Below are 11,651 nucleotides of genomic sequence, written 5' to 3'. Positions count from 1 at the left end.
CAGCTGTCTGGTTTTAGGACAATTACAGATGATGGAGTGACAGGTGGGGGAGAGGCTAAAGGCAGAAGAACCTGTGTGAAGATCAAGCAAAGGGAAAGCAGAAGTGATAAGGAGCTAAGTGAGGGACAGAATTCACCAGAAATATGAGAATAACCTTTGCTTAATGCAACCTTAAGAAGGTGAGCTGGGGACCGTCAGTTCCATCCACGAAAAATGCGCAGTGATGATAATTCTAGGGACAGAGGGCAGCGCTGGGGTGAAAATTATAGACTCGACTCATGGGAAGAAAAATAAAGGACAGAAACGCCACCTCATTCACTTAATTCCACTTCATTAATTGAACGTGATTATGTGAAAAATAAAACCAGTTGAGGACAATAGGCAATTTCTGCCCTACACTTCCCTATTTCCCCTAAAAACCATGATGAAGACTTCATTCTGATTATCCTTTCGGATGCTCTGAGCCTGACATTCTCTTAAAGTGCACAGCACTGGTTTTTCCATGGTACCAAGAGATTTAGACTTTTCTTTTCTTTTTCCTTCCTTTCTTTTTTTTTTGTGTGTCGGTCATGGGGCCTGGGTGCTGTCCCTCAGCTCTTCAGCTCAAGGCTAGAGCTCTACCACTTGAGCCATAGCGCCACTTCCAGCTTCTTCTGCTTATGTGGTGCTGAGGAATCAAACCTAGGGCCTCATGCATGCGAGGCAAGCACTCTACCACTGAGCCACCTTCCCAGCCCTTCTAATGCTGACTACCAAGCTTGTTAGATACTTGAGATTATGGGTACTTCTCTGTCCTACAAATTCAAAATTCTAACTCCTTGGCCGTGTGGATCACAAAAAAAAAAAAAAAAAACAATTTACTAAAACACACAGGTTTCATTAGTAAGTCTGCAAATGTTTTTTTTATGACAGGTCTTACATTAATAAATAGGGTTTTAAAAGTAGACTCTTAAGCACAGGTTGTTTTTTTTGTTTTGGTGGTCATGGGGCTTGAACTCTGGCCCTGGTAGCTGTCCCTCGGCTCTTCAGCTTAAGGTAATTGCTCTACTGCTTGAGCCACAGCACCACTTCCAGTTTTCTAGTGGTTTATCAGAGGTAAGGGTCTCACGGACTTTCTTGCCCAAGCTGGCAGATCCTCAAATCTCAGCCTCCTGAGTTGCTAGAATTTCAGGTGTGAGCCACTGGCGCCCAGCTAAGCGCAGGTTTTCAGTTTGCTTCAATGATTTGCTCCAAGGACAGCTGATCCCTCCTCCTAATTGGAAATTTCATCATCAATTGGAATCAACTGACTATCTACTACTATCCTTTTCACTATGTAAATGAAGAATACAAAAGAAAACATGCTGTTTTAAATGCCCTTTATCCTCTTCCCTTTCCAAAACAAGGCACACACAATTGTTTGTTTTAGAGGGATATAATATATGAAAGAAAATTCCAATAACATAATGTAAAAAAATTGTTGTCACAGAAGAAAATAAATCTACACATTCAGGGCTACTACTGTGGGAAGAAGGGCCTGATCTTCATGGAGATCTTCCTCATTGAGTACCATGACCCTTTCCAGTTCATCCACACCACACCGTCATCTGTGCCATGCTTGGCCATGTCCCAGCTGTACTGTCCACCCCAGTAGTATCTGCCATTTGGATTGGCTGCATGGCATCTGTTATACCACCATCCACCACCATCTTCTTTAGAGCACTGCTTTTTTGGATCTGCATTTACCCTGAAAGAAAATGTGTTTAAACGTATTAGACGCAGCATTACAGTTGTCAAGTTAGTTCTTTACAGATATCACAGGAGAGCCTTATATTCAATTATGTATGGTAGTCTTGCCCTTGGGCCCTTGTACAGTGGAAGCCTTTCTGTCCCATAACAAAAAAAGAAAACAGTTGAGTTTATGTGGCCAATTCATGAAGGGATTATTATTATTATTATTATTATTATTATTACACTGGTTATTTCAGAAGGAAATGATCATTTTCACATGCCTTAGTATTAGAAAAAAGGACAATAGTCTTAACATGCACATTAAAAGATGAAGATATAGCCAGGTGCAATGGCCCAAGCCAATAATCCTAGCTACTTAGGAGGTGGAGATTGAAGGATCAAAGTTTGAGGCCACCCAGGCAAAAAAGTTAATGAGATTCCACCTTTCTGAATGGCTGGGAGCAGAGATGTGTGTGCCTGTCATCCCCAGCAACACAGGCAAGTACAAATAGGAGGATCACAGCCAAGATTCTACTTCAAAAACAATACATGAGGGCCTGGAGGCATAGCTCAAGTGGTAGAGCACCTATGGCAAGCACAAGGCCCTGAGTTCAACTGCAGTACCTTGAGAAGGAGGAAGAGGAGGGGGGTGGGGAGGAAAATATAGGAGGTCAGCTGTGGTCCCAGTTATTCTAGAAGCAAAGATCTTAAGGAGCTCAGAGCCTGAGACCATGCTGTGCAAGTTAGTGAGACTCTATTTGAGCCAAAAAACTAGTTATGATGGTGCATGCCTGTAATCCTACCTACCCAGGAAGCATATGTAGAAGGACCATAGTTTGAGGCTAGCTCTGGATAAAAACACAAGACCCTATCCAAAAAATAAAAAAATTGAAAATTGAAAAAAGTCTGGAGTGTGGCTCAAGTGGTAAAGTGTCTCTCTAGAACGTATGAAGGATTCCTGTGAGAAAGAGAGAGAAAGAAAAGCAAGAGAGAAAGAGAGGGAAGGAAAGAAGGAAGGAAGGAAGAAAGGAAGGAAGGAAGGAAAGAAGGAAAGAAGGAAGGAAGGAAGGAAAGAAGGAAAGAAGGAAGGAAGGAAGGAAGGAAGGAAGGAAGGAAGGAAGTTAAAGACATAGATGCTGATCTACATACTCTTAACTCATAGTTAATTCTGGCTCTGTCTCTTAGTAGTTATGTAACTGAGCAAGTCTTATAATCTCTCTGATCTTCACCAGCGAAGTGACAATAATAATGTCTACTTTATACTTGAAATGCTTTAAGGCAGCAGCTATGCATCTTACGACAGTGGCTGACAGACAGTAAATGCCCAGGCAATGGCAGCTGTTCATAACCCAGGCCGTCATGAATGGTGGCCATCATGAATGGTGGCCAGGGACTCGCGACAGGCGTGGAGCAAGTGCACGTACCAGCCGTCGTTGTCCCTGTCGTAAGTGCTGAAGAACATGCCGTTGTGGATGGTCATGGTTCTGTTCTCTCCAGTCAGCTGGGATGCTCCGTCCATGAGCGCGTTTCCAGCGGTCCCTCGGTACTTGTTCACAGAGACTTGGTATTTGTTGGCCTCGTTGAGCACCGTGAACCCTCCATAGTGGGCCTTTACCTTGTCTCCCTTCCAGTCCTCCATTTCAATCAGAAGTTCTGTGGGTCCCATGGTGGTAAGCTGGCTGATCTTATCATTCCCAAGCCAGTACTCACCTAAAGCAGAACAAAGCAAAATCTCTCCAAATAAATATATACACATTGCAAATGAAATTGTTAGCTTCTACATTTTGGCAATTAAATGCTCCCTGACTGCCTAAGTCTTAGGAAATGGACACTTAATGGGAGAAAAAAAAAATCCCATTTGAAATAGAATGATTCAGTCTTGTGCTCCCAGTTTTACCCGGTAGGCCGCAGTATTTCTTCCCATCTGCGTTGGTTGCAATATTTCCAAATCCTTGTTTGTATGGATCCCATTTTCTTCCAAAGTCAACACTACCATCTTGACGATTCTGAATCACTGTCCAGCCTTTGGTAGATGGAAACAAAAACAGCCAAAGTTAACCAGGACAAGCAATGCCACTTGGGTCATTTTATACCTGTTTGTATTGGGTGCATCAAACTTGTTATAATAAAGAAACATAAGAGGAGAATCCTTAACATCTTTGGAATTAGCAACTTAGTATTTTATCCCCAATTGTGGATTACAGGTATTTAAAACCTTTTAAAATACTAGATGGAATCCCAAATCAAGTAGTTCATTGCCAACTATGTTAGAGCAAGGTCTTGTTTTCTTTTCTTTCTTTCTTTCTTTTTGTTTTTTGGTCTGCCATGGGGCTTGAACTCTGGGCTTGGGTGCTGTCCCTCAGCTCTTCAGCTCAAGGTGAATGCTCTACCGATTGAGCCACAGAGCCACTTCTGGTTTTCTGGTGGTTCACTGGAGATAAAAGTCTCATGGACTTTGCTGCTGGGGCTGGCTTTGAACCATGATCCTCAGATCTCAGCCTCCTGAGCAGCTAGGATTACAGGCGTGAGCCACCAGCACCCAGCTCAAGGTCTTGTTTTCTGGCATTGAACATGTTTATGGAATGACAGGTCAACCACCACCCAATACTCACCTCCATTTTCTGTATTCATGTCACAGTACACTCTATATGGTTTGATGGAAGTGTCAGGCTGAATGAGATACATTTCAGAAGATTCACCTCCTTTCCTAATAATTTCTTCACATTCTGCAAACATAAGATAACATATTATGTTCCGAGGCCTACAATGTAATTGCGTGGTTTTAGCCACCAATTAACTAATTACACTATCATAGTTAATAAAAATTAGAGAGGAGGATGCTAATTTCAGAAATCTGAGAATGATCTTATAGATATTAGAGCTTCCTTTAGCTGAAAATCAGACTTCGTTTTGAAGAATTATATTGTTAAGCAAATGGATAAAAGCCTTTTTTTTTCTACTGTTGATGACCTGAAATATCCAGAAAAGAGCGGAACACATAGAATTGGGCACGCTTGCCTCTTCCCATCTGTTCACACAGCATGTACAAAAACACCAGCCACCCCCGAAACTACCACCACCGTTACAGTCCATTCTGCTCATCAGAAATTGGCAACGATGGCTAAGGCAGATGACAACATGCCAAAGATGGCTTCATGATGAGCCATCAGGTTATTATATTGTAGTGGGGAAAATCCACTTGACTGTCCTTTAGGGTCTCTAATTTTTAGAGCCTGATGGGTTCTTCTGGAACCCTAGAGTTCACCTTGGTGAACTAGTTACCTTTGCCGGACACCACAGGAATATTGCAACTAACGGTGCACGGAGCGCGGCAGTAATCCATTTGAGCAGAGACATCAGATTCTAATTTTTGTATTTTGCTTCTCAGGTTTTCCAGAATGGAGCGGAGCACACGGAGGTTAGTTGGGATGTTACTATTGACACTTTCGTCTATATAGATGCGTTGGTTTTCCAATGCTGAGGAATACTCATTGATCACATTCTCATTGTCTGGAAAAGCACAGTTATATAGGAATGGTTAACATTTTTGCTTGGTAAAAATCAAAGTGGATTCAACTACGTAATCACGATTTTGATTTTATAAAAATAAAGTAGCAGACATTGTGTAACTATCAAGCAATCAAAACACCACAGTTAAATTTAGGGGAAACATGACATATACAAATTAATATACAGTTCTACTTCACCAGTCATTTATCAGAGGTACAGATTTAACATACAATTTCCTTTCTTTTTTAAAATCTGTTGTGGGGCTTGAACTCAGGGCCTAGGCCCTAGCCTCTTTGTACTAAGGGCTAGTGCTCTACCATTTGAACCACACTTCTGGTTTTTGAGTGATAAGTGTCTCACAGGCACTTTTCTGCCCAGGCTGGCTTTGAACCACAATCCTCAGATCCCAGCCTCCTGAGTAGCTAGGATTATAGGCATAAGCCACCAGCGCCCAGCTTGTGTTTTCCTTCTTTGGTGAGGAAAAGAAGAGAAAGCATACTTGGCCCTTCTATTTCACATTGCAATCCATGTCTTATGGAGTAGATGCACATGGTTTACTTTTCCATTCCATATCGGTACTTCAGATATTTGACATTAACAAGAGTCACTCATAGCCCTTGATTCCTCTGAGAAATGTCTGTGCTGGGCTCATAGGTCACACTGCCATGCTGATGGCACTGAACACTCAACTTCAAGAGTCACAAGTTACATTTCACTATTTTCAAGTCATTGTACCTATTGTGGATTGTCCATGCATACTTAAACCCTCAAAATGTTAAACTAGACATGCTATTACCTTCTGAGTCACAAGAAATTTCAGTAGATTAAAAGAAGAAAGCACAGTAAAACTTTTTCATAGAAAAATCTTCCTTGTGGACCCCTGGCTGGTAACCAATACTTGAATAGTAGTTATCAAGAAAACTGCTGGGGAGAACACCCAGTCATCAAGAGAGACTGAAAGAAGTATCTAAACGAGCTGATTGCATAGCCGCAGCCAGTGGAAATCACTCGGACTCTACCTTTCAACTGGTCCTGCCTCTTTTTCCACATGTTTTTCAGCAGAGTCATGTACTGGAAGGTGCTGGTAGAGGTCTGAGAAACAGACTCCACGTTGTTATTTAACTGAGCGATACTGTTTCTGATGGGTATTTCCTGGTTTAGCAAAGTCTGTTGCAGCTGACATCCTGTTGGACACAACACTCCCTGCAAACAAAGAAAACAGCAGGCATTAGAGAAAGAATGTGGTTCTGGGTGTTTGTGAAAATAGCCCGTAGTAAAAAATTCAGTGATCTCACTAGTCAATATAAAAAATGCATTCGTTTTCTTTATGGCAATCCAGAAACTTCAGAAGTGTCACCATACTCTTATGAAGAATAAAATCAACCCTTATCACAAAAGAATGGTATTGGGGCCACAAAATCATGCCTTAATTTGTCCTATCTTAGGCCTAGACCAAAGAAGACAAGCAAAGAAGCCTAAATCAAAGATTGAGTTAAACGTGTGTTTTGAAATAGATTTCCTAAATAAGCAAAGCAGCACAGATGGTAAGGCAGGTTCAGAGAACCTGGAGTGTTCTCTGCCTGGGAAGGAGAGGTCATCACTACCACGACTAATGGAGCACCCACCATGTCTGTGTCTGCATGAAAACAGCCTCCAGCATCCGGGGCTTTTCTTTCCACCTTGGTTTGTTTGGCAAGTGGCTTTGTTGGACGAGCCCGATAGCCCCCTCCACTGATAGGGGGCGCCACAGGTCTCAGGCTGGGAGCCTCTTCCCTCCTCCGGTCAATGGGCCGATGGCCCCGGGCATCCAGGACTACCTACAAGAGGCCACATGGAAACAAAAGCCAGGGTTACAGGTCATTTGGTTTGTAACTGAGATCACCCATGGCCATCTCCTTATTAGCATTTGGAAGGTCAGCTGTGTATAAAGAAGGTATTAGACCCAAAGAAGTTTTAAAAGAGAAATCCTGAGACAAAACCATTTCAGGTTAGAGACAATCATGACCTCAGGTTCTTGAAGTCTAAATACTGGAACAAACAAAAGATGAGGAATCGATACTGTCAAGAAGAATAATTTCCAAGACTCCTGGATTACTAAATTCCTACAGGTGATACTGGTCCCCCCCCCCACATAGACCTTTTATGAATTTATGATCAGGCCATTCTTATGTAATCATATTTAAGAGACAATAAAGACTCACTGAAAGTGAAATTTACTGAAAATTTGTTTGTACTAAGATGATCTTTGATTCTAACAGGTTATAAGCAGAATAAGCTACTGTGGAATCAGACTATGTGGGTTCAAGTCTTTATACTGCACTCACTAGTTTTGATGCTTTGGGCAGTTACTTTATCTGTCTGTCGGTTTTCTCATCTGTAAAATACTGGTGAGAAGTTTGTATTTACTTTATAAGAGTATTGTAAAGGTTAAATATTTAATGTATGACACCCTCTGACCAGTATCTAGCACATTGTAAATGATCTTTTTTTTTTTATCGGGACATTTCCTAACAGTTCTTTAAGTAGTTTTACAACTGCTAATTCCACTTTCACTTTTCTGTCATTCAAATTATTTACTAAGTCATTTAAAAAAAAATTTCCTATACATGTTACCAAATCTTATGACTTTTCTCATATTTGAACTAGTTTGTAAGTTTTTTAATGTTGCAATTAATATTGTTTGCTAACTTAAACATACTACATTACAAATCATGAAATGTAAAATGCATAATAGTATATTATAGATTTTCCCACATTTTTTACTCTTAGGGGCTTAATTTTAGATTAACAAATTAAAAAATGTGGAGTAGCAGCTGAACTCTCTTGTGACTGTGTGAGTCTAAAAATATCGCCTAATGTATTGTGCTTGGAATTTTATTGCCACCATTCATGCAACTATATATTATTTAACATGAAAAGCGGTGGCACTAGCCTAGAAAGTCAGGTAGACTGGCTCTAGATTGCCACCGATCTACATAGACACACACATCATTCATGTGTGACAATCTTAAAGGAACCTGTGCATCTCACACCCAAAATATGGTGTCAGCCAGAGTTGTCTGCTCTCACACAAGCATTACAAAGTATAGTTCATCTGTTTATTGCAAAGAAAATGATACAGATGAAAGTTAGTTTCTTTTGAGAGTGCTACTAGATGGTAGTATTGGTGGTCTGGCTTTCTAGAGTAAAAAAAAAAAAAAAAACCAAAGAATTAATGGGGTGGGGCGCTGGGAAGGTGGCTCAGTGGTAGAGTGCTTGCCTTGCATGCATGAGATCCTGGGTTTGATTCCTCAGCACCACATAAGCAAAAAGAAAAAAGCCAAAGTGGCGCTGTGGCTCAAGTGGTAGAGCGCTAGCCTTGAGCTGAAGAGCTGAGGGACAGCACCCAGGCCCAGAGTTCAGGCCCCACGACTGGACACCTCCCTCCCCCCAAAAAAGAATTAATGGGGGATTTAAGCTGGTTTACCAAGAACACTTCTTGAAATAACTAAAACCAGAAAACACATTTTGGAGCCTAAGCTACTAAGCTTTTTCTGTGAGGACTAGTGGGTGAGTAAGAATGTGAAAGTACTTTGTAAAGTACTGCAAAGTACAAAGACTTAGTCATTTATTATTACCTATTCTTTATTTATTATTATTACTACCTATTCAATTATTCTTACCTAATATGATTAACCAGAGAATTATTTTCATAAGTACAATGTTAAAATACTTACATTCCCTTCAAATTCAACAAATGATCCAAAAGGAACCACTTCATTTAAATAGTAGTGTGCATTTTTATTAGCACATATTACTTGTACAAAGTAATGAATTTCATTATGATATCTTCACACTTTTATGCAATGTACTTTGATTAGAGTCAAACCTTCTAAGACCCTCAGAGCCCCTAGTAGACTTTTCTAGTAGTCTTTTCTTTTCATATCCTTTTATTTCCCTTCTAAACTTCAAATATGAGAAAGAAAACAAGAGATACTTGTTTGTAAGTCTGACTTAGTTCATGATGTCTAGTCGTATTTCGAGTATGAAGATATTATATTTTGAACAATAAATTTGATTATGGTACATTTTAGAATTAAAGTTAAATTCTGTCAGTACATATTTGCATAAGTGCATTTCTGCTTTTTATAACATTAATAGCAATAAATTATAAAAAATGATACTAGAGAAAATAAGTTCTAAAAATGAAAAACATTAAACTAAGAAAAATATTAGAAATATAAGATTTAGATTAATAATAACAATAGACCAACTCCGACTTAAATTTTCCATCTAAAAACAATAGTTCTTTTTTATTACTATATTTTATCTATTCTATTTGTTAAACCTAAATTATAATTCTTTTTCAAACTTAATAATCTCAGGAGTTATATTTTGCAACTTATTGACCACAACTTTTTGTTGGAAAAAAAATTCTTTTGCTGTCTTGCAGCCTAGGAAACTAAAGCAAGATGAAAAAAAATCATAGTACTTGGGATAACACAAAGAAGAAAAACACATTTTACATTAGCTAAACCATCTTTGTCCTGGAAAATAAAAATAAGACAGAAATAAGATTTTTTTTGCTTTCATATGTAAGCTATTATGAAGTATTCTTTAAGTAAAATAATTCCCTGAGATTAATAATCCAATTTCATAATTATAATCAATGGTAACTTCATCCAAAAGACTAGCCACATACAAATATTCTATTTTATATGAATCATATTAATAGCAACAATACTATTTTAAAAATCACCTCATCATCGTAGTCACTGATACCTTGAGACTTAGCAAAGTAAACACATAAGAGTACCAACAGCAGACGTTTCATGGTTTCAGAAGTCCCAAGAAATCAGCCTGTGCCTGAAGACTTAGCTGCGTTATCTTCAATCCTATATATACTGAGTCTTCAGTTAGTTATGACTTTAGAAATGGTTATCTCTCTTTAGTTAATATTTAATTTTTTGGTTCAGTTGTTGGCTGAACCATTTTATCATTTGAGCAACATCTTCCCAGCAAGACTTATTTACTTGTCACACAACTCCTCTTGCCTGCTGGCCTCATTTAGGAACACTACTGCTCTTCAATTCATTTAATCAGACAAAATGATGGGAAATTAGGGCATTCCTAAGAGACGTGTGTCCTATTTCTTGTAAATTATGTGCATACTAGCCAAACTCACAAGACAACATGAAAGAAAAAGATTTAATTCAACCACAGGAAGTTTGGTTTATTCACAATGCAGTCACTAAAAGTGAATTCACTCACCCTGGCTTTTGTTCCTAAGCAATGTCTTTCAGTTTGTGTTTATCCTTCTAAAAGTTAATCTAAATAAGAAAATGTAAGCCTCATGTTATGGTAGTCAAGCATCCCAAATGTTCAGATTTCTCTTTGTCCTGCCCTGAGTAAAGTTTTCATCCTTTGTCTTTTAATACAAATTAGAAGTTTCCACAATTTCTAAACATTTCCAAAATGGCAGTCATGTGCTCCTAAATAAAAATCATTAACATAGTGAGTAGATACAGAACATTCCATTTTATTATCATGCTACCTCTTTTACTTCACCTTTGTATTATTTATAAATACAATATTGTCACTGGGGAATCTTCCTTGCAAGGATTTCAACCATTTCAACATATTTCACTTAGAGGAAATCCAAACTCAACCATCAAAATTCCAGCAAATGCATTACTTAAAATATTTTGGGGTTTTTGTAGACAAAGTGAAACATTCTCATGATTTTTTTAAGGTTTTTTTTTTTTTTTAATGAGAGAGATAACAAGTTATCTGAGCTTGCTTCCAGAGAGTGGTTCGAACAATCACTTGAAACTGAATCTTGTAATATTATGAGACCATAAACATTTTTTCTTTTGGTAGTACAGATTAAAATCACCAATTCCTTTAACTCAGACTTATAAAAACAAAAATGTGTAGTGTAAACAAAGAAAAATACGTGTGTGTCTTTGCAAGTTTGTGCTCTGCTTATTAACACGGAGTGCTCCATTTTCTTTGGTTTTAGTTTTGCTTAGAAGACTACACAATCGGATGAAAAATCAAATATGTGCATGTTAATAAAAGGTGATACCAGAGTGTTTTCCTCCAGAATACAACTGAGAAAATAGTTATCTCAATAATCTGAGTAGGATTTTATTTTAGTGATATACAATTTTTTTCTGATTTGAAAAGAACTGTTAAGATGAAAACAATGTTTTGGGGAGAAGGTTTTTTTTTGTTTTGTTTTGTCGGTTGTGGGGCTTGAACTCTGGGCCTGGGTGCTGTCCCTGAGCTCTTCAGCTAAAGGCGAGCACTCTACCACTTGAACCACTTCTGAGGGGGGGAGGTTTTTGTGATGAGATATTATTACTGGGATTTCATCAATTAGCAATAGTTGACAATTACTAACTTAATTTGGGGGGATTTCTTTTGGCAGAGACTAGCCCTCTTCAATA

General features: G+C 38.6%; 1 protein-coding gene across 1 annotated transcript; it reads right to left on the bottom strand.

The window, feature by feature from the left end:
- Positions 1–1,341: 1,341 nt before the first annotated feature.
- On the bottom strand, positions 1,342–10,077 carry Fgb (fibrinogen beta chain). The gene is made up of 8 exons (XM_070022253.1): positions 9,959–10,077; positions 6,846–7,037; positions 6,240–6,423; positions 4,993–5,220; positions 4,323–4,436; positions 3,608–3,733; positions 3,135–3,420; positions 1,342–1,726 (listed from the first exon to the last, which is right to left on the bottom strand). Exons 1-8 carry the CDS (start codon positions 10,031–10,033, stop codon positions 1,498–1,500), a joined length of 1,434 nt encoding a protein of 477 aa, XP_069878354.1. The 5' UTR covers positions 10,034–10,077; the 3' UTR covers positions 1,342–1,497.
- Between the last annotated feature and the right edge of the window lie 1,574 nt (positions 10,078–11,651).

The sequence above is a fragment of the Dipodomys merriami genome, unplaced genomic scaffold (assembly GCF_024711535.1).
Source record: "Dipodomys merriami isolate MVZ:Mamm:240054 unplaced genomic scaffold, mDipMer1.0.p SCAF_15, whole genome shotgun sequence".
Lineage (NCBI taxonomy): Eukaryota > Metazoa > Chordata > Mammalia > Rodentia > Heteromyidae > Dipodomys > Dipodomys merriami.
Note: the sequence above shows the minus strand (reverse complement) of the source record. Positions and strands in the feature narration are given on the sequence as shown.

Excerpts from the sequence above, each read along its gene's own strand:
- Fgb (XM_070022253.1), bottom strand. The coding sequence starts at position 10,033 with ATGAAACGTCTGCTGTTGGTACTCTTATGTGTTTACTTTGCTAAGTCT. Across the intron at positions 5,221-6,239 it reads GAGGCAGGACCAGTTGAAAG|ACAATGAGAATGTGATCAAT; the intron begins GTAGAGTCCGAG and ends GTGCTTTTCCAG. Across the intron at positions 1,727-3,134 it reads GACAGGGACAACGACGGCTG|GGTAAATGCAGATCCAAAAA; the intron begins GTACGTGCACTT and ends ATTTTCTTTCAG.